At 52.9% G+C, this 25,220-nt stretch overlaps 1 protein-coding gene across 2 annotated transcripts in view; it reads right to left on the reverse strand.

Moving 5' to 3' along the window:
- Positions 1-25,220, reverse strand: part of LOC112991933 (talin-1) — a 59,835-nt gene that overhangs the window by 30,584 nt on the left and 4,031 nt on the right. For both annotated transcript variants that reach the window (XM_026114759.2, XM_026114758.2), the window contains exons 2-13: positions 11,027-11,190; positions 5,693-5,790; positions 5,278-5,407; positions 4,856-5,008; positions 4,386-4,528; positions 3,657-3,784; positions 2,861-2,921; positions 2,405-2,509; positions 1,838-1,993; positions 1,413-1,514; positions 1,086-1,162; positions 615-795 (exon numbers count right to left, since the gene is read on the reverse strand). In XM_026114759.2, coding sequence (XP_025970544.2) covers positions 615-795; positions 1,086-1,162; positions 1,413-1,514; positions 1,838-1,993; positions 2,405-2,509; positions 2,861-2,921; positions 3,657-3,784; positions 4,386-4,528; positions 4,856-5,008; positions 5,278-5,407; positions 5,693-5,790; positions 11,027-11,156 — 1,464 coding nt within the window. In that variant the 5' untranslated portion in view covers positions 11,157-11,190. The remainder of the gene's footprint in view (positions 1-614; positions 796-1,085; positions 1,163-1,412; positions 1,515-1,837; positions 1,994-2,404; positions 2,510-2,860; positions 2,922-3,656; positions 3,785-4,385; positions 4,529-4,855; positions 5,009-5,277; positions 5,408-5,692; positions 5,791-11,026; positions 11,191-25,220) is intronic.

The raw sequence follows: 25,220 nt of genomic DNA on the forward strand, positions 1-25,220 counted from the left end.
GTTGGCTACCAAGGGCAGGTACTAGTGAATCCTGTAGTTCATGTGCTCTCTGGGAGAAGGGACGCTGCAGCAAATGAAGGGAGGTTTCGCAAGGCTTTTCAGTAAACCCTGCTGTGTCTGGGGGCAGGCTGAATGGGGCCAGAGAAAATAGGCTCCCTTTTGGCCCTTCTCAAATGTGTCTTTGGCTGCAGAGAAGGATGCAGGGAAGGGCACCAACTCCAGTAGCAGCAGGGATCTGCTGCAAACCACAGCATCAGTGCAGCTGGCTGGGACCAGCAGCTAAGAGCAGCACTCAGCTTGAGGACTGGAAGGCAAGGCTCTGCGACTGCTGGCCAGGGAAAAATACCAGGGTGGAGACCTCTGGATGGATCTCACATAGAGAACTGCAGCGTATGTGTCCGAGGGCTGCTGAGAATGTCAGAGGGAGATAGAGATAAAGTTTGCAGATTGGGTGTGGGTGGACACTAACTTCGCAAGGCTAGCAAGCACACGGGACCAACCAGAGCCCCTGCTCTTCAGGGCAGGCTAACATCTGGCTAGATGGCTGGGGCTGCACCACCTCAATGGCCACATCTCAGTGTTTTTGCCCTGCAGTGGGCACAGGAAGACCTTACCAGAGGAGGCATGTGCCCTCGGTGCATCTGGCCACTGGTGATTTGCAGTTGGGCCTGTGGCATCGTGCCCACTTGAAAGTTTTCTGGCCCTCCAGCCCCTGTCCGCATGATGGCTGGCAGGGCTACTGAACCCAGCTCCGCCTTGCCCACACGGTTAAACTGCTGCTGCAAGACAGTCGACCTGCAAAGGAAAGAAATACTAGCTATAGCTGGGGGCACATGGGCCATACTTCTCCAGAACAGTAGAAACCTCTCCCTGGGCCTGCACCTTGTCTGCACCCACAACTTCATGGACAAGACCAAGCCCTTAGTGTAAAAGAATCCCCATGGCCCTGGCCCCAATCTTCCTGTGAAAACTGCAGCTGAAGGACTGGCAGCTCTCCCTGCAGACAGTGCAGCATGACAAGTTTGGCTGGAGCATGCTGTTAGTTCAACTTCTGTTCAGTATCTAACTTGCTCCAATGGACTTACTTCTTAGGGGACACAGAGTCTTCCAGCATGGTGGACTCCTCATCCCCCTCTAGCCCAAAGTGGTCTTTGCTCTTTTTCTGTGGAGGAAAGAGAAAACATGTCAGCCAGCATACACATTCCAGACTCCCCTTCTCCCAGCAGTCCAGACTAAGGTACCGTACCAGGCCCATAGGACCCCCCTCCAAGTGCTTGTCCCCAGCCTCTCCCAGCAGGGCTGTGTGCCAACAGCTCTCCAGCTGCAGTCTGAGGGGGCATCTTGCACGTCCTTCAGGTGAGGAGCTGGTTACAGGCACTTGGCTTCCCCTCCCAACCCACATGAGTACCAACCTTTTTCAGGATGATGTCGATGTAGCCAGCAATCAGCTGGGCAATCTGTTCCCCCTCTGTTGTCTGCACCGAGTAGTAACCATCCTGGTAATCTCCAAAATCCTGCAACAGCATAGCACTGGGTAGTACTGGAGTGGGGCACGGACTGCCATCCTGAGCCCCTCTGGTATGTGCTAAGCGCCCAGGACTAGTCTCTGTGCCAGAAGTGCGGCTCTGCCCCTCCACAGCTCCCTGCTCTCCATGACTGGGAGAGGCAGCTGGAGGAGAGCAAGGGACTCCCACAGAAGGGAAATATTCATGACACAGGTTTGCATGGCAGTGGCTGAGGCTGTTCTGCAGCCAACACACAAGAGGTCAGAGAGCCAGGTGGCAGGAGCACTGCCAGAGCAGTGGGGCAAGAGAGCAGGACTGGGACAGCCCCCTACCAGAGTGAAGCTCTTGGGTGAGGCTGCCCAGCGCTTGATGTTGGTCAGACTCCACTCCTGAATCACTTCCTTGGTTTTCTCATCCACGCGCATCACACACTCCTTGGTGATCCCCAGCAGCCGCGGCACCAGCTTGTTCTTCCCCTTCATCTTCTCCTGCGTGCCATGACAAAAGGGTTAGACTGCCCCAGGACCCTCAGCACAGCGCTGCCAATACATCAGCTCTCCAGAGCCTAACTGTCAAGGCAAAGTTCTTTGAGGTCTCACTTGACTAGGAAGCACCCTAAGGCCATTCTTTTGGGTGATGATACCCGTGACATGATCTTGAAAAGGAAATGAGAAAAAGCATGAACCAAGAAGTGAGAGGGTAGTGCACAGGGAAAGGCAGAAAGGACAGGCATAAAGTGGGGACATAAGGAAAGCTGGAACAATGATGGGAATGAAGTGAGTTAAGGTGAAACGGGTGGATGGAGACATGAAAGACGGAGGAGGCCAGGGGGATGCTGGAAAAAAGGAAGGTGGGCTGGCTAGGCATGGCAGCTGGGGCTTGGGGAGCTGTTGTTCTACCTTGACCAGGAAGAAGGAGACCCCATAGGTCTTCAGGGAACGGGCAAGTTTCACGTAGCGAACTTTGGCCTCGATCTCGCTCATGTTCCCGCAGTTCTTGTGAGCCTGAAATAACACAGAGAGAACATCACACTAGCTCTGTGGTCCCCTGGCTGTGTGCCAATGCTGTCACCATCACCCTGTTACAGCCTTTCTGGGCTCTCCCCACTCTTACTGACATCCCTGCCCTGCCAGCATCCTCTTCCTCACTACAGTTACGCCATCCCTCTGACCCTCTCAAACCTCAGGAGCTGCCATGTCTACCCACTACAGCTTCACACTCCTATCTCCCATCTACCAAGCTGCTACATGCTCTCCTGTCCAGGCTGGGAGGTGCTACCTCCAGGTACAACAGAAGCCCAAATCTCTGGCAAGGAGGAATGACAAGCTTGGGTCTTAACACAGCCCTGCACATACCATAAAGATCTTGCGCTCCCCCTTCTGCTTGATGTATTCCTTGGGCAGGAAATCCTTGAGTCTGCAAAGAGACAAAAGCAACTGTTACCAGCAGAGCTCTGAAGCCAGCATTTGTCTTTGCCTGTGAATAGGCCCAACACAGAGTCTTGGACAAACTTCTGCCAGGGCACGGGCTGAGGGTTTTTGGGAACAGGAAGGATGTGGGAGAGGTTGCTGCAGCAAGGGAAATTCAGGACCTCAAAAGACCTCTCCTTCTTGGAACCACCTCTCCACTTTCCAGGCTGCTGATGCCAGAGGGGGCTGCAACTTACAGTTCCCAGGCTGAGGGCAGCCCTCCTCCAGGCCCACACGAGGGTCTGGTCCTCCACCAAGGTGGGAGGAAAACAGAGTCTTAGCAGAACATGTTCTCTGCTCAGAAGCACAGCTGGCCTTAATGTCCAGTTAGCCCCAGGAGCTGCCCTGCAGAGAGCAGGGTGGAGGCACCGAGGATGCAGCCTCTTGTGCAGCATCAGGCCACATTGCAGGCTGGGCCCCCCGCAAAGTTGGAGCTGACTCCATGTCCCAGGGCAGTCTGAGGGGTGCTAGAGGGAATGGGATGGGGTTTGGCACCCTTTGCATTTGGTGTTGACCTCCACACTCTGGCATTGCGCCTAAAGGTGCAGCGCTGTGAGGAGGAGAGGGGTTGCTCCAAGGCTGTTCACAACCCCAACCGAGTGCCAGTGCCAGTGCTCCAGTGTGGTGCTGAGCTGTTCAAGTTGCCTTTGGACAGGGCCCAGGGGCTCCCCAGGACACTCACTCCAAGAAGCCTGGTTTGTGCTTCTGTTCGTTGTGTGGCCCAAATTGGATCTGGCACTGGTAACCAGCAAACTCGCATGCTTTGTCAAATGAGACAGGGTGGGAACCGTTGAGGATGTCATCACGAGCCTGCGTGAGAAAAGAAGACATAGACATGGGCTGGGCACAGTAACTGCCACTGCTCCCTTTTACATTAGGCAGGAAGGACTGCCACAGACTGCCTGCACTGAGGCACACTGCTGCCCTGTAGCTGAAACACTTTGCAGCAAAACAATATACGAAAAGCAATCATGTCTCACATACTGAAACACAGATGCAGAGCAACAGCTCAGAAACATCCCGTATGGTGGTTAGAAGCTGTGTTCCATACAGAAAAGAAATAGCACTGACCAAGGACAAGGCAGCCCCCTCAGGGACAGCAAGGCTAGTCACCAATCTTGGGCTAAGAACAGCAGCAGAACTTCAGGCCTGGGGACAGGACAGTTCCTATCACACACAGGAAAAGTGGGACCTCCTTGGAAATCTGAGGAGCAGGAGGCAGGGCTGGGATTGTCATTGTTGCCTCTTATCCAGGAAATCTCTCCCAGGTGACAACTGAGCACACCGAAGTGCCCCTCTACGCTGTTCCTGGCCAAGAACCTCAGCCATCAGCCTCGATAGGGGTCTGGCATAGGGCAGCGGAGCAAGGCACTGCTGCCTTGGTGACAACAGCAAAACTGAGGGGCTGTACCTGCACGTAGAGCAGGTTGAGCTGCACAGGATCTCGCGAGTCCACGTTCTGGTCAGAGTAGAAGAACTTGCGCCGCAGCAGCAGAGTCTCATTGTCGTCAATGCCTTGCTCGCGCAGGGTCCGGCCATGGTCCAGCCAATTCACTGCAGGCAATGCCAGAACATGAGCAGGGATGGACACCCAGGCAGGGCTGGTCTTGGCCCAGGGTGTGGAATCTGGCAGGACTGCTCACACAGGCCAAGAAACTGAGGCTGCTCTGGTGAATGCCTGCTCTCCCAGAATGAGAGACTCCAGGGAGTGCAGGCACTTGTGCCCCTGCTGTAGTCCTCACCACCCTGGCACTGCCTCTGCACCCCTGCCTCAGGTCTTCACCTTGCAGGAGGCACCGCTCCCATTCCCACCCGCTGAGCTCCCAGCCCAGCTGCTCTTCATGCAGGCTGACTCTGTACCAAGTACTTGCAGGCACATACACTCGTCATCTGTGTGCAACTTCTGCTTGAGCTTCTCCATCTTCTTCTCGTCTCGCAGCAGGGTCTTGTCCTTTTTGAGGGTGCCAGTAACCTCCTCTTTCTTCTCTTCCATAATCTCCCGAACAAGCGAGTACTCATCGTAGTTGGTGATGCCTGCAGAAACACGGAAGGCTGAGCTCAGCACAATACTGCTGCCAAACACAGGGCCTGGAGCAAACCGGAGGAGAGCAGAGCGCTGCCCCTCCCTGGCTTTAAATACTTGTTGGACACAGGCACAGCCTGCAACCAGGCCATTTGTCACAGAGCTGGCACTGCTCCCCCCTCCCTGCCGTGCCCTGGCCACCCCCCATTACCCTCCCATGAGACGCTGCCATCTCTTGCCATCTCCCTTCCTCCCCCATGCTGCTGCAACCTCCTCTTACCAATTCGGGCACATATTGTCATGAGCATGTCTGTAACAGTTTTGGAGTCATCAACCATGACCGTTTTCACTGTCCCATCCAACATGCGGATCTTCAGAGGCCGCTGCTTCTTTTTGTATTCCATGGTGTCCTACAGGCATAGCAGAGCACACCTCTCAGCGGCGGTACCAGTGCTACCACGTAACACCACCGCGCCATAGCACCAATAGCTCCAGTGCTCCGTCTCCAGCGCAATCTTGGGGGAGACGAGTGAGAGGAGCGCTCAGGGTGCTGGGCTGCATGGGTCCCTGCAGCGCATGATGCAGACCGCAGCTGGTGCGCAAGGCAGGCACCCACAGCACCTGCGCCACTGTGAGTGCATCCGACTGCAGAGCCAGGAGGGCACCAGCTGGAAATATGGGGTCTGGATGCTCACCCCATTGCGAAGCATGTAGTAGTCCAGAGCCTTCCCAGCTTCCAGCCAGATCCCTTTCTTCGGGTCTTCATCCGAGAGGAACAGCCCAAAATCATTGGCTGGAAAACACAGCAAGGTCTCAGTCAGCGTCACCTGAGGAACTGAGGCCCCACGGGCCTGACACCGTGGGTCTGCTCCCTGCTCCCCGCATGGGTGCGCGGCTCAGGAAAGCTCTCTGGAAACGAGTCTCCCTGCCAGGGCTGAATGACCAAGGGAAGGGAGGGAGCTCTGCTTTGTGGCCAGGCTGACGCGCAGCAGATGAAGGATCTCTGCTAAGTAACGAAAGCAAGGAGAACTTGGAAAGAGAGCCAAGAGCGGCACTGGACAGGGTCTCTGAGATACCAGGCTGCGCTCAGAGTTGTGCATCTGTGGGGTCCAGCCAAGCTGACCAACATGTAGGATACAGAAGTATCTGTGCACCCTGGAGCAGGTGCCCAGAACTGCTATGAGTGAAACCTGCTTCAACACAAGAGGCCAGACACAGTGCAAACTTGGCCTCAGTGGTACAAGGCACTGTAACCTTCTCTCGGACTCAGCACTGGGACACGTTATTCAGTATCTCCACCAGTGACTGGGAGAAGGTCCATAGAGAAATCTCTATGTTTGCGGATGACACTAAGTTCTTTTGTCAGGCTGATAGCAAGTGAGACCTTAAAACCTGACTGGGCAAAAAAATTGGAAGCAAGCTTCAAGACAGATATTTTGCCATATATTTATCTATGGAAAAAATCATTTAAGGCATGCCTACACAATGCTTAACTTGGAACTGACAGTTACAACTGAAGGAAGAGCTCAGAGTTGTGTTTGACAGCTCTCTGAAATCATTGGTGCAACATGCAGTAGCAGCCAAAGAAAGCTAACGAAATGCTGGGCATCATCAAGAACAGTGCTGAGAACAAGATGGAGAACATCACTTTAACCATCTATAAAAACTTGGCACATACATGTCTTGAATACTATGTACTGGTCTAGTCTGCATATCTCCAGAAGGACCTAGAGCTTGAAGAGATACAGAGAAGGGTAACTTAAATGATCAACCAGAAGGAGCAGCTGCCTTAGTAAGAGAGACTAGAAAGGCTGAGACTCCTCATTTTGGGGAGGAGAAGGCTGAAGAAAGATATGATCAAGATTTACAAGGTCTCAAAACTGGTGGATAAGTTAAATGTAGAACTATTCATCAAATCCTGCTGTATCAGAACTGGTGGTACTCGATGAAACTTGTAGGACATCAGTTTAAAACATGTAAAAGAAGGTTTATGTAGTGGGAAATCAATTTCTGGAGCTCACTGACCCAGGAGGCTGTGGAAGCAGGGTCAAAAAGGGACTAGACAAATCTGTGGACAAGAGATCCTTCAGTGGATACAGGGGAGGGATGTCTCTCCAGCATCTCATATCTAACCACTTTGGGTAGTAGAGGAATAAAAGGGGGGTGGAGCACAGAGAGTGGCCAGGCTCACATGCACTCCCAAAAGCCCATCTCCTGGCGCCCCTGATGGGGGCAGGACAGCAGCCAGAGGGACCACCACACTGACGCAGGGGGACACCTCATCTGTTCTTATTGCTAGTGAGGAGGGTTCCTGCTCATGAGGTGCCAAAACCATGCCTGGCTTTGCTCTGGAAAAATCTTTTTCCACCTTTCATCCAACTCTGGACTGGAAGTTGTCTTAGCTTCCTTAGTCCAGTTGTTGGCAGGTCACTAATTTTAAAAGTAGTCCTCTCCTTGGCAGTTTTCTGCAGTGAGGGAAAAATTCCTGAGCCATCACACTCCTGCCTAGCTAATACTGTGGTTAGGATCCTACTAAACAGATGACTAAACAGAGAGCAGAAAAATCAGCAGTGCTTGCCTTTTTTTTTTTTTCCTTTAACTACTTTTCAAAACAAATTCTAAGGGGATAATTCCAAAGCTGTGAAAACTGAAATGCCGATCCCAGATCCATAGTTTGAGAGGGGCTTCCTGAGACAGAGCAAGAGCTTGGCTAGAAACTTGCACCAACGCATCCAGAATCCAGCAAGGTATCTCAGTACATAACGCACAAAGACACTGGCTTTTGGAGAAACCAATACCAGAAATTAATCACTCCGGGGTGAGCGAGAAGCACTGAGGCAGCACTGAAACCTATGCAAGGGGCAGGGGAATCTGGGTGACGCACGGGCCAGTGGATCACAGTTCCCTTTCCTGGCCCAGGAAGGGTTGCTGCACAGGAAGGCGTGCTCAGGAAGGGCTAGTTGGGAAGTAACCTGGGTTGTGGATTGTATTAAGATATTGCACTCAGATTCAACTAAGTGGCAGTCACGTATCGAACACCTGCTAAAGGTGACAAAAAACGGAGCTACTCAAAAAGGGATCCGTGAGTGCCACACAGTAAGTACAGTGAAGAGAAACAAAAGGTGCCAGGATCTATAGAAACAGTAGAGCTATGAGCTAGAGATGCAGGTGAAAGTGAATAAATGGAGCAACTGTATCTGGGGTTACCAAAACTGCAATCCGAGCCCGTCAGGGTAGGGGGCACACTGGTGGAGGAAGAGAGGTGGGTAGGGAACAGAGATGCGAGGCTCAGGAGCAGTTCCCCAGTGGGATCTGACCAGAGCTTCAAAGCTCAGACTCTCCGACAACGGAGAGCCTTAGTTCTTTTAAAGAAAAACTGTAAAAAACTGAAAAGGAACTTGAGAATAACCAGTTCCCTTTATGGTTTTATCTCTGTCTCTTATAGGCAGTCTGGCTCAAGCCCAGGAGCAGGAAATGTAATGTTCCTTCTAATGCTATTACAGCTCTGGCTCTATATAAACATCCAGTCAGCCTTTGAAACCAAAAGTCTTGGTCCGACAAGATGTAACAATGCGTTTGACAGACCAAGTGGACATGAAGCGAAAAAACATATGAAGGGAAAAAGCATTTCCTTTCATCCACGCAGTGTTTGCTGCTTTCAGATTTCACAGTGTTGCCCTTGCTGCGAGAGGGGGCACGGGCAGCCACCCTCCCATCTGCAGAGCCTCCCACGGTCACGGACTCATCCCGTCCCTCCTGACCAGCTCCCGTAGGAACCCTTCTCCTCCCTGCTGCTCTCCGACCCAGCGGCAGGCAGCATACCCATGCTGCTGACAGTGCTCGGATGAAGCCCCACCCTCCACTTGCACTAATATTTTCCGCGCTGTTCCCTGTTCCTCTTCCCCATGCCTCCGGACACCACATTTGCTTTTTGCTTAATGCACTGCTATATAGAGGCCTTTACTCAGCTGCCTGTGGTGACACTAGCTCCCTTTCATGAGTTAAGGCAGTTCATTTTTAACAGGCAGAGCCCTTTTAGGAACTGGCATTCAGTCTTGGCAGAGAGGATCGGCAGATCCAGCTGGGAGAGGAGTTACTTCATTCCAGGGAAAGCCAGGATGACTTAGCCGGGGAGGAGAGCTGCAGGGAGCCCGTCAGCGTGGGCAGTGATAGCACCCCCAAAACTGGCAGCAAGACTCAGTCCTGTTGTCCCACCCCTGTATCTGCTTGCTGCAGTCGTGCTGTGTGTAGACCATGTATCCTAGAGTATGAATCAAATCATGAGGTGATTTGTCACAGATTTAATTCTGAGTCTCCCAGAAGTGGGGAGATACTAGAACTGACCAGCTTAGCAAGGTCACTGAGTGCCAGCACATCGCAGGTCTCACAGAGAACTGCTGGGGAGGGGACAGACCAGAGAAAGGACGACGTATTTCCCAACAAAGGAAATGTTCATTTATATTGTTTATTAATACTCCTTAGAACCAGGGCAACTGTTTAAACCCAGCCAAACAACTGATCTTGGCTCCTTGTAATGATTATGAATAGGAGAGAGAAGAGAGGAAGGGCAGTAGGCTTAACAGAATTTGAGGACTATTTCACTTTCAGATGCGTTTCCCTACCTCGCATCCCAGTTTTTTCCTAAGGTATAAATAAGGGAACCCAAAGAGCTCAATGCTCTGGTTCCACGACAGCAACCTGAAAGCATGCGGGGTTTTCTAGGATCAGGTGGGTGTTCAGGAGGAGCACATTGCTTCTGCCTTGCACCGTTACAGAGCTGCAGGTTGGCTAAGGGAGTGCCAAGTCACCACATCTCTTCAGGCCCGTTAGCAGGAGAGATCTAGGGGAGCAAGTGCTCAGGAGATGCAGGAGTTACAGAACCAGGCCATCCAAACTGGAGCAATTAAGTGTGCTTTAAAACAACAACAAAACAAAAAAGCCCACGTTACAAGGTGACAAACTGCACTCTGTGCCAGACAGGCACTTTGACAGAGGAAAGCTCTTGCACTTAACCTGAGGCTTTATCCAGCTGCACCTATGTCCAGGTAAAGCCAGCTCCTGTGCTCTATTCTAGTCTTTTGGGGGCCAGAAATCTGCAGAGTGAGGACACTAGCTTAATTGTTGGTAGCCTATCCACCCAGCAAAGGGCAGGGAAGTCTCCAGACTGAAGAGCTCTGTCAGAACAACCTTCGCCAGAAAGTTCTTGCAGAGCAGGACTTGTAACGCTTTGTCAAACAAAACTCAGAGCTACTTTCATCTCTCAGTGAGAGGGAAGTTTTCCAGGCTTTGAATCACAGTTGTGGCACTTTTCTGAATACCTTCCAATGGAACCATGCTCTTGGATAAGGACGATTCATCAGATGCAGAATGTTTTGCAAGGATGGACCAGTTTCAACAAAACCCTTGTCAGTAAAAGCTGCTTGGGTTCAGAATAAAGTGTTTTTTGCACAAGATGGTGGCTGCAAAACAACCAACAACCTGGAGCAGTTACTACAGAAGGGGAAGGAGAAGGAGGAACGTCAGGCTTTGGTCTCAGTCAGGCAGGGAAAACCTGAGCCTAGTTCTCCCTCATACTAGGGAAGCACCCCAATAATCACACTGACTACTCTGTTCTATGTGGAAAAAAATCCAGAACTGCACTGGGACAAAACTGAAGAGGGAGGTCTTTGAAATGTCTGAGTTTTTTTTTTTTTCTTTTCCCTAAAGGGAATGTATAGCCATTTACTGACCAAACATAGCAGGTCACAGCACACAGAAACGAGAAGTAACTTGTCCAAAGCTGCAGAACTGGGAGAGGGGGCTTTGCATCCAGGAAAAGACTAGTGTCTAAAGGGTGCCAGCACCAGAAACATGAGAGGTCTTTCAGGGCAATTTGCTGGGGCATAAAAAGAAGAAAAAGAGATTTAGTGGGAAAAGCAGAAGAAATGCTTTGACAGGAAAGTAGGACAGGACAGTGAATGACCCTGAGGAACGGGGCAGGAGCACAAGCTGAGATGGGATGGCACTGGCCACCAGGGCAGGTTACTTACGTTGCCCCATCTGGGCCTCTGGCACCCGCTCCCGGATCATCCGGCAGGCATCATACACCATGGTGGAAGGCTCGAACTGCATGGTCTTCACTACATTGCCGATGCTGATCTTCAGCGAGAGGGCAACCATGGTGGCGGTTGGACAGTCCCCACTCCTGCGTCACCTGCCAGAGGAGATAGAACTGGATCAGCTCTCACTGCTGGGCCTGCACCCATACCAGCGTCTCACTGCTGCTCAAGGAGTCTCAACTCCTCCTACCCCAGGAAGCCAGAAGTAGGTTGTAATCACACAGCTACAAGAGGGAGCCATTTCACTGAAATGTCCCTGCTTCTTCAGCAAACTCAGCCAGCACTGCTGCTTCCACAACCCGGTGCACAGGGTCTTTGCTGTTTCTTCCCTCTGGCATGACCTTTTCCTGAAAGCCAGGAAATGGCTTCTAATTACAAACAAGGACTATACCCTGTGACTAGCTACTCCTTTATGTGTATTTAAGAGCCCATGAAAAGGTTGTTCCCCACTTCGCTGCTGATGAAGGGGAGAAGGTTCCAGTGATGGACATCTCCAACCAGACAGACACAGGCATCTATGCAAGGTCCTTTGTAAATACAAGGGCTTCAGATGAAGTTCAGAACCTGTGATCTCTTTACACACAAGGACTGGCCAGGGCCTTCAGCCAAAGTTAAGGGCTGTTGTGTCCGTATTATGAGAGCCTTGACTCCAAGGTCACACAGTCAATTTTGCTCAAATACAGAAGTGACCATAGCTGTTACTCGGCAGAGACACTGTCAGCAAGGAGGAAACGAGTGCATGGGAGTGCTGTGAGATAAGATGGGAGAGCATGATGGAAGGATTTATAATTATAACTGCCATGACACAGAAGCCACAAGAGGAAAACCAAACTTTGACCCTGAGCCAGTAGGGTCCTGCTCTAGCTATCAGGACTCCTCAGAGGTCCCACATCAACATCCGACAGTGCTAAGCCAGCAGATTAAGAGAGCTGTGACCCTCAACCACTCAAAAATTCCCCAGAGTATATGACAGGCACCCACGCTTCCTAGAGATGAGGGACCTGGAGAAACGGAAAAGCCTGGAGCTGCTCAGAGAGAAGAGATAAGAAAAGGGAGAGGGTGGCTTCTATCTGCTCCTGTCCCCTGGGAGACGGAAGTCACTAAAACTGAACGATGGCAAATTAAAAGCTGAGGAAGGAAAATACCTTTTATACGCTGCAGGATTTGTTGGTGGAACTCCCTGCCCCTGGAGAACATTGGGTCAAATCAGCAAGAACAGAGGCCATAGAGGCAACTGGGTAAAAGCAAAGGGACTCTCAGGTCCCAAATAAGAGCCAAGCATTTGCTTACAAAATACGGACCTCTCCACAGGCTGTTTACTGACTGCTTCCTCTGTGGCTCCGAGTTGCATGAGAAACAGGGTACAAGGCACCGCGCAGCCTGGGACGGCACAGAGATCCTAATGGCAGCAGGGTGGAAAAGGCCACAGCTCACCTGAGCAGAGCTCCTATGCAAACGGAGTCGCTGCTAATGACTATGTAGGTCTCAAAAAGAGGAAATTTCTTGTGTGAATAAAGGAAGTTTAACTGTATGCATCAGTTCACTCCTCACTGCATACAGATGCCCCGTAGGTAGCCATCTGCCCCATATGCACTTGGGGCAGGAAGGGGAAGGGCACCCATTTCCTCCTCCACTCCACGCGATCCACGGTCACTTTGCTGGCTGTGCAACCAGCCCCCTTAAAATGTCAGTCCCAGGCACCAGCTTTCTGATGGACTCAGGACAGAGCAGCAGCAATACGCTCTGGGAAGGGACACAGTACAGCATGTCATGGGGGAGCCGCAGCGGGAGACAGCCACCCTGCAAAGCCTAAGTGGGCCAGGGGCAAGGGAGCGGAGAGGAGCAGGCATGGAGCAGCGGGAAACCTGGACTGCCACAGCAGAGAGGATCAAGAGGAAGGTGAAGGGGGATCAGCAATACTCAGCATGTCAAAACTGTTTCGGCCTTCTGCACGTCCTCTCCATCCAAGTAACTCTTCTCTTTCTGTCCTCCTCCCAAACCCACGTGTTCGCCTTGGGGCAACAGCCTCTCTTTCTGCGCCCATCCCCTCCTCACAGATCCCTCTGAAGAGGATAACAAGCCTGCCTGAGCACTCGGCAGGGTAATTCCCACGCAGAGCCCAAGTGGAAGTTCAGCAGGAGGATAAGGTGCTCCCCAGAGCCGAGCACAGCCCGGCTGTGGGAAACTGCTCAGCTGCATAACCCAGGGCAGGCCCCATGGGGAGCTCGGTGAGAGGCGAGCAGGCTCGCTGTGCAGAGCACAGCCCGGGGCAGGCCTCCGCTGGGAGCAGGACGCCCGCTGAGCTACCTCTGCTTTACGGCATGTGCTGGTGTTTTACCTGTCAGGCTTGGCAGCAGCTGGTATTTTGGCTTGGGGAGGAAACCGGCTGCTGAACACTGTCGGCCAGGAGTGTGCCAGCTCATCATGGGAGGAGCAGAAAGATGCTCCCTGGGTGCAGGGAAGCAGTTTTGGTGCCAGAAGCCCATAAAAAGGATAAAAACCTGCCAGCTAGAAGAGGCAGAAGAGAAGAAAGAGCCACAGGATGGAGAAGATAACCGTATCCTGACCCGATTGCTCAGACACCCAGCGCTTTCCTACCATGGAGGGAATCAGCCAGAGGGAAACAAGGCATGCTGGAGGTGGCTTGCAAGCACTGCTCCCAGCAGCCTCGGGCCCTCCAGCAGTGCAAATGACCCAAGTGTCCCGAGGAGCAAGTCCCTCTGGGTCAACTTGTCCAGGGCTGCCAGAGCCCCCTCCAAGCCTCCTGCAGAAGAAGCTCATGGGAGCGGACCAGCAGTACCATGCTGCTGCTGAGCCCACCATGGCATCGTCATGGGGCAGCTCCAGCCTGGCCACAGCTATCTGCTGCGGTTGCAAGCTCCTAGAGGGCTGCACTGCCGTTACTTCCTCAGACTGAGCATGCAGAGCAACCGCTCATGCCCCCAGATCCCTCGCTCAGCACGCTGGAGGCCAATTTTCATCCTGGCATCCAGAAAGGACGTCCAGTTTCTAGCCCATAGTTGCCAAAGGGGGATGCTGAGGGAGCTCCTGGAGAGAGCCAAGGGCACGCCAGGCAGGAAGAGCCCAGCAGCTGTGGAGGAGTGAGTGTCTTGCCAGGATGTGGCCCCTGGGCCTCTCTTTCCCCCCTCCTCCCCCAACTCAAAGCTGCCAGGAGCCATTTCCAAAACTGCAGCCACCAAGCACTAGCCAAGCTGACCTCCCGCCCCTCACAGGCATGCATTTCTCACTTTTCCCTAGACAACCCACTGGCCCCAAAACTATAGACAGTCACCTCACTACTGCCAGCCTCACTGGCTGCCCTGGCTCCACACAGCTTATCAAGTCAAAGTCTCCAAAAAAAACGAAATCTCAGGCCCACAGTGGCTTGTGAGGCACCGAGCAGCGCCAAGAGCCCGGTCCCACGCTGCACCGCAAACAAACCCCACCCCGCTTCGCCGATACGCGCCTGCCGATTTCCTGCCGCAGCCACACGCGCCCTCCTCCGCAGGGCTTCGGCGCCGCCGGGACGAGGGCGCTGCCCAAAGGTGCCTGCAGTGCAGGTGAGAAAGGCGGCGAGACGCGCCTTGCAGCCCAGCGAGCTGCTCTGGGCTGGCAAGGAGGTGGCGGCCCCGCTCCTGAGGTCAAGCTGACAAACCAGGCACCGAGCAGTTTGCTCCCCCCTCTCTCCCCCAGAAGCAGCTAACAGCCCTGCAGGGCTAGAGCAAAATGGAGAAGCAGGCAGCATACAGCGAAACACTCCTGCACTTCCTCTTGGGACTTACCCAGCTGCCCAGCAAGAAGGCCACGAGCTTGCGGCACTGGCCACCTCACAGACACGGCCCAGACCTGACAAGCTCGTACCAGTTCCACCAGCACAGTTAGCATTTTGCAGGTGAACTGGCTTGGCACCGCTATCCAGCCTGGAGCATTGCTGAGCCATAAACCCAGCAGCAACGCACACTGCTGCAACGGGGAATCTGGGAAATGGCGAATGGGTTGGGTGCAGTGGGAAAAACAACAGCATAGCTGGACCCTGTAGTTAGGACACATGCTGCAAGACCAGGACTTACAATGCACCTTTACAATGGGAGCCAACTCCCAGGATGTGCTGAGGGTTTGGTTTCTGTTACCCAAAAGGATCACTGGTTTCTCCAGCTCAGGCTCACAAGCAGCAGAGGTTTTTGCTCTGTCTCCTGTCCCTGGGTTGTCTCCAAACCCAGCTGCTTCCCTTTCCTCAGTACCCAAGCCCTGGCTTTTCTATCGCAGGAACGTGATAGATGTCCAGGAATCCAACATCCAGGAACGCAGCTCCTGCTGTTCATGTCGCATGATCCCAGACTGACCCAGTGCCACCTGGATAACTGTTTTGTTTCTCTCTCGCTGCATGCTTCAGAAGGCAGGTCCAGTCTCCGGCCTGTTTGCTCCTAGTCAGTCCATCCCCATTTCTTCTCAATTTCAGACAGCACTTCCAGCAGCAGCCAACTGAATGCTGTGCCAGCCACCTGCCTGCAGACCTCCAAACAACCCACCAGCCTGGTGGGTCTCCCATGCATGGCTTCAAGTTGTCAAGAATTGTAGATTTTTATGACTTTTATTTAAGAAAAAGGAATCATAACCAATCCCAGAGGAGGCCAGAGCCAGCCTAGGCTGTGAACCACCTGCCCCAGGAGGTGTGGGCAATGCTGACAACAGGACTCAGGATCCAATGTCAGACACAGGCAGAGCCACCTAGCTAGCCATGGCCATCCCAGCGGACATGAGAGGAACTCCTGCCTGCGATCTGGCAACACTCATGCACCAAAAGCCTGCAGGACACCTCTGCCTCCAGGCAGGTGAAGACCACTCTCTGCAAAGCCAGGCTCTGTCCTGGGATCAAGACCTCAGTGCTTCAGGGACCGTGCTGCAGTCCCAGGCCTCGCTCTGGCTATGGATCAGGCAGCTCCTGAGAAACAGGAGCGAAGGAAACGGCCCGTCCACCACCACTCTCTGACAAGATGCAGCCAGAGCCCTGAGGCAGAACCTGCCCCAATTTGAAGTGACAGATGCCTCTGAATTCACTGGAGGAAAGGGAAGCTCAGAGTAGTTGCCAATTTATACTGCACTTTCATGCTGCAATGAGTTTGCATGAGCAGTTTTTGCGGTAATAGAAAAGCCACAGTCCCTGCTAGGATGGCAGAATAGCTCTAGGATCCTTTCCCCCTCCTTAGTCAGCTGATTTCCAGGCAGAAGTGCTGTCTTCACAGACCTCCTCCTCTTAGTATCTGCCCCACGGCAGCTGAACAAGCACCACCTCTACAACTAGCACTACCATTCATTGAAAGTACCAGCTTGGAAAGGCACCATTCCCTCTCTGTACGGTATTAGCACTCCAAGACCAGGGTCTATTGCACCAGATGCTGCCCAAACCCAGGGTAAGAGAGTCCTTGCACAAAGCAACTTGCAGAAGGACATGCACATGGCAGGAGGGGAAGCAGCACAGCACAGAGGAGGAGCTGCAATGCCCAAGGCCCGGAGCAGCAGAGATGGGAAGAAATTGTGAGCTCCCAGCTCACAAGGCAAGGCCTCATCTTGGATCTTTAGGCAACCCAGAATCACCCATGGTCCCTGCAGAAAAGATGTTTCGCTCTTCACCTTTATCCCTGCTTGCTCTGTGTCTGATGTGTACAGTCCTGACAGCACAGGCCCACATCACATCTAATGCAGAGCACCTGCAAGACGTACACCAAAAAGGGTCATGCCACTCCTCCCCCCATCAGATCTAGAGATTACCCAGCTGCAGGGCATGTTTTCTCAGGAGCCTAGCAAAGCTCCTGGAGCAATAGTTGTCCCCTGAGTCAGTCTGACCTGACTCACCTGCCCTGGCAAGAAGCCAGACATGGAGCAGATATGGGCAAAGGACTGCCCTTTGTGGCAGCAGCCTACAATTATGCTGAATTACACAACTCGACGAGGTGGTTTAATTTATGCACATGTAAGTTTGCGTTGGTACTGGAAGGGGTAATACCTCTTTCAGTTTCTCTCCTCAAGCAGGCAGGCCCAGCACTTCCTTGCACTAAGGCTCAGGAGGCCAGATGGTGAGGCAAACCAAGGAACAGCTCTGGCGAGCTTGTGTGGCAGGAAATCCATCTTCCTGCCTGCGAGTGCCTCACCGGGATGGCCTCCGTCCTGGTGAGTATCCGCAGACCTGCCTCCAATTTAAACATATCAACCAGAGAGCCACAACAGCAACCCTCTGCATCCACTGCAGCAAAAAGAGAGCTCGGAGGACAGGAGAGGGGGCGGAGAGCCACAAGTCCCGGAGTCACTCACCCTGCCTGCTGCCTCTGCGCTCTCCAAGTCTCTGCGCTGCTGCATGCAAGCCCCAGAATCAGCATTTCTGGGCATCGGGTGCCTTTGCTATGCAACTCAACACCCTGGATATCACGTTTCCTCGAGAAGCACTATTAGGGACAAAGTAAGCAACCTGAAAGGACTCGAGCAAGCTGGCAAGACACCCACCCACAGCATTCAGTAGTGCTGAAGCTCTTGCAGCAATGCAGTGCGGTGCAAGTGCCTGCTAAAGGAGCAGTGCTATGGAGCTACATGCTACATGAAACGGGCCCCAAGCCAGGTCAAGCTTTAAGGAAATAACAGGCTGGCCTCAAAATGAGGATGAGCATCCTCAAAAGGCCTCTGAAACACTGGGGCCAGGTTTAACGACATAACTAGAACAACATGATTTCCACAGCAGATTAAACTCAGAGAGAAATAACAAAAACAAAAGGAGGTTGTAAATAAGTCTGCCACCGGCCCACTTGCGGCTTGTAGGGAGAGTCCTTTCCGCTGGGTTTACCCTCAGTCCAGCAGGCTCACAACGCTTCTCTGAGTTGCGGCAACCTCTGGCTCCCTACAAAGCGTCATTCATTCCCCGTGTCCCGCGGCAGGCCTGGCGGCGTGGCTGCTCCCCGCTCTTTGCAGCTCGCCCCGGCAGCCCCAGCCCTGCTTCCCTTCCCTTTCTTCTCCTCCCAAGCCTGCTCATAGGGAAGGAGGGACGTGCGTTCTCTCCAGAGGGAACAAATTGATCCAGAAAGCAGCCCTACAGACTTTCTACAGAGCAGCAGCTCAAGCAGCATCGGTCTGTCACTCTGTGGGGGACAGTCCCGGCTGAGACGTGCCTGGAGACTCAGAGCAGCGGCAAGGGAAGTGGGAGGCAGCACGCCCCCGCTCTCCACCAGTCCTTTAAGGGACGGAGGAGGAAAGAGCAAGACCTGAAATGGATAAAAAGTAACTGGATCTGATTTTGGTCAGGAATGAGTCAGAGCAGGCAGAAACAGAGGGGGATGGAAGGGTTGGGCACACCGGGAAGGCTGGGTCTGACTCCCGCGTGCGTTTGAAGAGCGACAACGGCAGGAGGGTCTGCCTGTGCAGCGCCCTGCGCCCGGCATCCCTGGAGCCAGGGAGTGCCTCCCGCCCGGGTGCGGGGCCGGGCTTGGAGCGAGGCTCCAGGGTCAGCGGGGTGGAGCGCGCTGCCTCCTCCGCCGGCGCGTGGAGACCTTCCAGCTCTGCATTCCTGAGCCGTTCAGCAATGTTTCTGCAAGCACCGCTCGCGGAGGCCCACGGCTCCCCATTGGCTCCGCGCGCCGCTGACAAGGAATGAAATGTATTTCGGGTCTGGCGGGAGCCAGCCAGCAGCGCCGCGGCGGAGGAGCATCAGTGGCATGTGGAAAGGAGAAGGAGGCACCCGCACGTGTGCAAACCCCTCCTCGGTTCGTGCATGTCCCGCCGCCGCTGACCTCCACCCATACCCCAGCTTGCCACAGCACCTCCTCTGCGCACACCTCCCAGGGCTGACGCCTTCCCCAAGTGCATCCGAGGGCCCAAATGCCCCCTCAGATCTCGCATACAGAAGCGCCCTTTCTATACTCCACCTCCAAGCTGCCCACCCCCCTCCTCACAGCAGGAAAGCTGCAAATGGCTCCACCCAGGCTCCAACTTTTTGGCATGCTCATCACCATGGCGTACTAACCGGGACGGCAGGCAGTCGGCAACCACATGTCACAGGCGACACAAAAACTTTCCCACACGAGCAAAGTTGCGGCACTTTTATCGGATGAGGAATAAGCTGCTCTAGAAGAGGTTTTTCCAATGTTTCATACATTGGGCGGCTTGCTGTGGTCACCATGCCAGCTCTTGACACCTTCTCTACACCCAGAAACATTCCCGAGCTGAGCAGAAGACTGCTCTCCGTCCCTCCCTCTGAACGGCAGCAGCTGCAGGAGAAGGAGCGCGTGTCACTGCCAAGATGAGGCCAGAGCCCGGGAGAGAAAGAGGGGAAAGAAGTCAGATGCTGACAGAGGGAGGGACGGAGACGAGCCAAGCCATGCCAGCACCATGGGGACAGCCGCGTTACTCTTGCCACAGCCATCTCCACAACTTGAACTTTTCTAGATGCCAATTTTGTGCTTGCAGTGAGAACGGGCAGGGTTAAGGGCACCGCAACAGCGGAGCATTCAGGAAAGCTAACCAGCCCATCTAAGGAGAAAAAAGCACGCAGTCCCAGGCAGCCAAACCTGGGGCAAAGCTTCCTCCTGGACTCAAGCTTGGTGACAAGTTTAAGCCTGAAGGCAGAAGCAGTCTGTACATGGCAGGAGCACCAAGTATGCAGGGCATTTTTATGCCATCAGGAAGTACTGGCACTTTAGTGTTGTTTCTATTAGCAATTCCTGAATAGGAAGAGAGCAAATACCATTCAAATTATGCATTGTAAATAAAACATGGAGTTAGCGTAATAAAGATGGTGCAAGCAGGCAGCAACCCTTTCAACCTTGCTGCAAAACCACCAGCATGCTGACTGTTCAAGAACACCTACTCTTTTACAAAATGATCAATTCAGTCAATCAGCAATTGCACCACAAAGCGACCTGAAAGATAAACCCAACTGGAAAAACATGCCGTTTGATAGCAAGAGCGCTGCCTCCAACGCAGCACGTGCAGTCTGAAGGGAGCAGCCCAGCGCCGTGCCACGCACGCTCCTCTCCAGCTCCACGGGGACAGGCAGGGCCTCCATGACCGCGAGCCACAACACAGCGCGAACACAAGCATCAGCTTTGTGTTTTGTGGAAAGCAAAGTGTTACCTTACAAGATGTAAGGTGCTAAGGACTAGGGGGGGGGGAAAAGTCGCACTTCTTTCTGCGGTGACTGCTTCAGGCCTGAATCAATGCAAAGTTCTGCAGCAGCGTAAGGGCTGAAAACGTCAAGCAAGTATTGAAAGGAAAGAAAGATGATGCGTTTTTATTTCCATATTCTGAGGAAACAGCTTAACCTCCAACAAATGAACTTTGCTCACTTCTGCTTAAATAGCAAAGATTACATTGATTTCTAAAGATGTACCTCTTATCAATTCCTACAATCATTTGTCAAGGAACGTAGTAATGAATCATGAGGCTTGCAAATCTGTCTGGATGTCTCCTGCTGGAAAGATCTATGTTGACGGGGCACCAATTTTGGGCCTTGGTGGTGAAGGCCTGTGTGGACTTCCCTGCGGGTACTAGGTTTTTAGAAAAAAAACCCCAAACATATATATATATATAGAGAGAGACTATGTAAGGGACAGAGGACGGAATGGGAGTTCTGGTACAGCAAAGCCAAACAAACTCACCGCCACAGGCAAGCCACAAGCAGTGCCATTAAAAAACTACCATTGCGATCTCTTCTACATTTCCTTGGCAGGGTCATCCCAAACGTTAAACACATCTTGCTGAGAAAGAAGAAACTCCAGTTTTCCCAAAGGGAGTTCAAAATTCCTTTCGCAAGAGGAATGCCAGTGCTGCACTCCGCCACTGACAGGCAGCTCTCGAGAAGATCAAGCAGCGCGCCTGCAGCCAGCTGCTGCAAGCACACTGACATTTGCACTTCGTGCAAAGGGGACTTTGATCGAAGCACAACAAGAGTCCTTTGATGTGCACAGATCTACCGAGAGGCACAGATCTACCGAGAGGCACTGACATTACAACAGCAACCAAAGGAGGTTTCAGAGGAACTGGACAGGCTGTAGGCTGGTGACACTACTCATGGTCTCCATGGCAATCCGGCATCATCTAAACTAGAACGACTCAGATCTAAGAAAAGACTTCACATACTACCAAACATTCAGCCAAAAGGATCCATGCTGAACCCACAAAAATGAGGAAGAGGCTGAAATGCGCTGATGTAGACCTGAGTTTCTTCCTTTTCTTCTACTACCTAACGCAGTTCCACAACTTCTGCTCTAAGTATATAAAACAGTCCATAGCATCCAAATGATGTGAAATTTCTGAAACAAAACAACAGAAGGACAGCCAAGTTTAAATTGTCCCCCTGCGGGGGGGGGGGGGGGGAAGGGGGAAGGACAGGCTTGATGAATGCACAAAAATTTTTCTGGCACCTAGCCAGCATAGAAAAGCAAACATGTTAGCAACCATTTATTGGTATGCAAAAGCAGATAAGCAAACATAGCAGTGATCCAGCTAGCTAACAGGCTACAAGTTAGACGAACACATTTACGCATTCGATTGAAAATTGCAAGCTTTTCATCTATGAAAACATACGCAATCATCCTTCAGCTTTGAGAAATGAACATGTTGCTTCAACAAGCGCCAGAATATGGGCTTTCTTCTTCCAAAACTTTTGTGGGCTCCCACCCGCCTCCCCAGGAAATTCCCCATCTGCTCCCTTTCCCCCCTGTCCCGCAGTTGCCCCATAAGAGCTTTAGCTAGGTCTGGGGCCCACGTTTATTATAGCAAGGAAGTGGAGGGATGTTGCTGACTCAGGGCAGAGGTGAGCCCAGAAGAGCAGCGTTTAAATGCCCTTCAGCCTAACCCCGAGCATCCTTCACGCTCAGCGCCACGGCGGGCTGGAGAAAGACAGGACACGAAAGCCCGCGCGCGCAAGGGAGGAGAAGCAGGCAAGAGCAGTGCCCGTCTCCGTTGTGCTACAGACACAGTGCCAGCTTGGGAGTTCGCGCTACACAAGGAAAATGGACTGCTGCACCGAAGGACTTCTGGCTTGAATTGCTTTCAGCGGTGCTTCGAGTTTCATTTAAAAACGAGCGCTACGCCACCAGACACGCTCACAACCGTGCAAAACAACTGATCAATAAGGACAAGAACAGCAGCCAGCCTTGGGCAGACTGAAGAAAAAAAGCCAGGCCAGAGCCCCAGGCTCTCCCCCTGCCAGTTTGAGAAGCGAGTTGTTTTTCTGCCATTTTCTACCTTCCAGAGCACGGATTTTTTCGATGCTGTTTCAGTCTAAGAAAGAACTATGTCATTTCTGGAGCCACTGAAAGTAAATTTTCCATCACACGATGTAACTGCTATATTTGCGTCCACTGACTTCAGAGTAACGAGGCAAGAACAGTTGCAGAGCAAGTTTTATATTTAAAAAAAATATATATCCGCTAGTACTGCCAGACTGTCTTCAAACACAGCCTGTGCAACACACCGGTGGAAAGTTTCCAGAACAAACTGCAAATCTTTACCAAATAAAACAATTTCGCCATTTTAAGTATATAAGCTCTAAAGGAGACACCACACAAGATTGCTTTACAGCCACGTCAAAGTATTTAGGAGAGACGGGAATATTCCTGCAGCTCATGTGTGGCAGCTGCGTGAGGACGGGAGAGCAGCGGCAGAGACCAACTTACAGGAAGTTTTATCAGCCATCCTGCACAGCGACGGACTGCTAATAGCTCCGCTGCCGCAGCCAGCTAGGGCTTTTTATAAGCACAACAGTTACACACTCGGTTAACATGGGCTCCGACTGCCAACAGCTCTGCACTCACCAGCGAAGGCCCTGCATTTTTCGCTTGCACAGAGGTCAGCAGAAAGCCTAACAGCAACACTCATTTCACTCGCAGAGCTCTGAAACATTTGCACATGCTTTGCACAGCAAAAACGGCAAGGAGTTTCGTATTGTGGTAGGCGGCCTCAGAAAGCAAGGCTTACTCATGACCCCAGATTCACCTGTGGCAGCAGCAGAACCCGTATCTAGTCATTAGACCCATCGCTCTTTAAGCTTTTTGCATGAAGCGCAGCACTGATTTCCACCGTGGTTCATCAGGCAGAAGCCAGTCTCCACCTCAGCCCTGCACGCAAGGCTGGGCACTTCAGCCGGCTGACCAGGGCACAACCACCACTGCTTGGAAGGTCCACTCCTGTTCAATACATTATTTTTTTTCTTCTCAATTTAGGAGAAGATAAAGCAACTAGATATCACATTCCCACTCCCGACCATCCTATGCCAACCACTGTTACACACAAGCTTCCTCTGGTCCAAAACACCTGAAATATATCTGACAAAACCAGGTTGCAAGCGTGAGGCAGGAAACCTCAGGCTGTAGCTCCACAGACGCTATACTAGTAAAAAGCAGCTCTGCCCTCCTCCTTCTCTGGCCTGACACAAGCATTTGCCCAAGAGCACAAGGAACCAAATTTAAAAAATTAACCCTGTAAAAAAACAAGACCCCGCTCAGTGTGCAGCCTCAGCAGCACCCTACCCAGGGACAGCAGGAAAGCAGCTTCTTGGGGCTCAAAGTGCTCGGGGGGCTCTGGCCTGGCTGCAGGAGTCCTCCATTACGAGGCTAATGCTAATAAAGTGACAGAAATATCGGAGATATCGGTGACTCAGCCAGACGTTGATCCGCAGGCTGAGCCACCAGCCCCACGCCAGCGGCCGGGCCCGAACGCTGCCTAGCTGATTCATCCCACTTCCTCTTTCTCAGCCGCGCAGCTGGTCATCGACCTGGATCCATGCAGTGAGAAGGTCTCCCCCAGCCAGGGCGCGCGTGCTGCCAGCACGGCGAGGGACGCGCTCGCGCCCGGACGCAGAGACGGGCCAGGAGACGGCCAGAGCCTGAGGTGAAGCTCCAAGGGGCACCGCTGCCCCGGCCCATGTGCCCCTGCCCAGCCCCAGGCCCGGCAGCGCTCCTGGACCGGCTGCACCGGGAGCCCCTGCTTTGCTGACAGGCTTGCATTCCAGCGGCCACCCTGGTGTCATTTGTGGTCGGAACGAGAGACATAAGGGAGACGGATAATGACCGGGCTCCTCGAGACAAGCAGCTTCCCAAGCAAACGCAAGGAAGCGGAGCCCCCCAGCAGCTGCCTCCCAGCTTCCTTCCTGATGACCGCGCTCTGCGGCTCAGGGTGGTCGTGCCGATGGGAAGAGAGGAGCATCCTCCGGTCCCCGCAGAGATGCAACAGGAGGGGCAGTGTCGGTCCGCACGGAACGGCCAGAACGTGGGAAACAAACCCCAGACAGAGATCAACAGTGTGGTGGGCTGTGGCGGGGGAGTGACAGGACAAGCAGGGATCCTGCGGCTCCGCTGCAGCCTTCAAGGGGGGAACTCCACAGTTTCCCATGACAGTGGTTGTTCCATGAAACCAACCTCCAGCCGCCCGAAAATTCATCCGCATTAAGTCAGAGCAGCCTTAGCCATTAACTGCTGGGGTCTGCTATCCACCCCCAGGCCTATCTACTGGTGTGAGGCATCCTTCCTCGCAGACCAGCCCAGGGAACTCCGAGCAGGAAGAAAAAGCTCCCTCTCCCACTTCTCCAGAGCAAGGATACCCAAACTACAGCATCCACAGGGCAACCCACAACAAGGCAAACGCACAGAACGGCAAACAGCACAGAGCGCCTGCCCAGTGAGCGCATTGCCTCCTGCCGCCATGACACCGCGCTCCAGCTCCTCTGGCCCCAGGCTCTTCCACAGGTAGCTTTCGCCATGTCCTTAGTGAACCTTTCCTCCAGCACTGAGTCCCGAAAGTGCCTCTCAGGGGTAACAGGAGCTCGCTCAGGCTCCACAGAGACCATCAGAGGCCACAATCCTGGCCTTCACGCTGCACGGGCTGTTTCACCCAGCTGCCTTTGAATTGCTAAGGGTGAACAGACGTCGCTTGGGTGCCATCCACCCAGGAGGCAGGATGAAGGCATTAAGCTCTAGAAAGTTTGTCCTACTGGCTCATGTTCTCCATTCCCCTCTGAAGGTGTTTTACTCGTATCTGAGGGAGCACTTTTTCCTCTTTTGGCCATTAGTTCTGCCTCTGCTGGAAGAGAGGAACAGAACTGCCCAAAGAGGCCTTCAGCTTTGGTACGCATAACCAGCCCAAA

This window comes from Dromaius novaehollandiae, chromosome W (genome assembly GCF_036370855.1).
Source record: "Dromaius novaehollandiae isolate bDroNov1 chromosome W, bDroNov1.hap1, whole genome shotgun sequence".
Taxonomy (NCBI): domain Eukaryota; kingdom Metazoa; phylum Chordata; class Aves; order Casuariiformes; family Dromaiidae; genus Dromaius; species Dromaius novaehollandiae.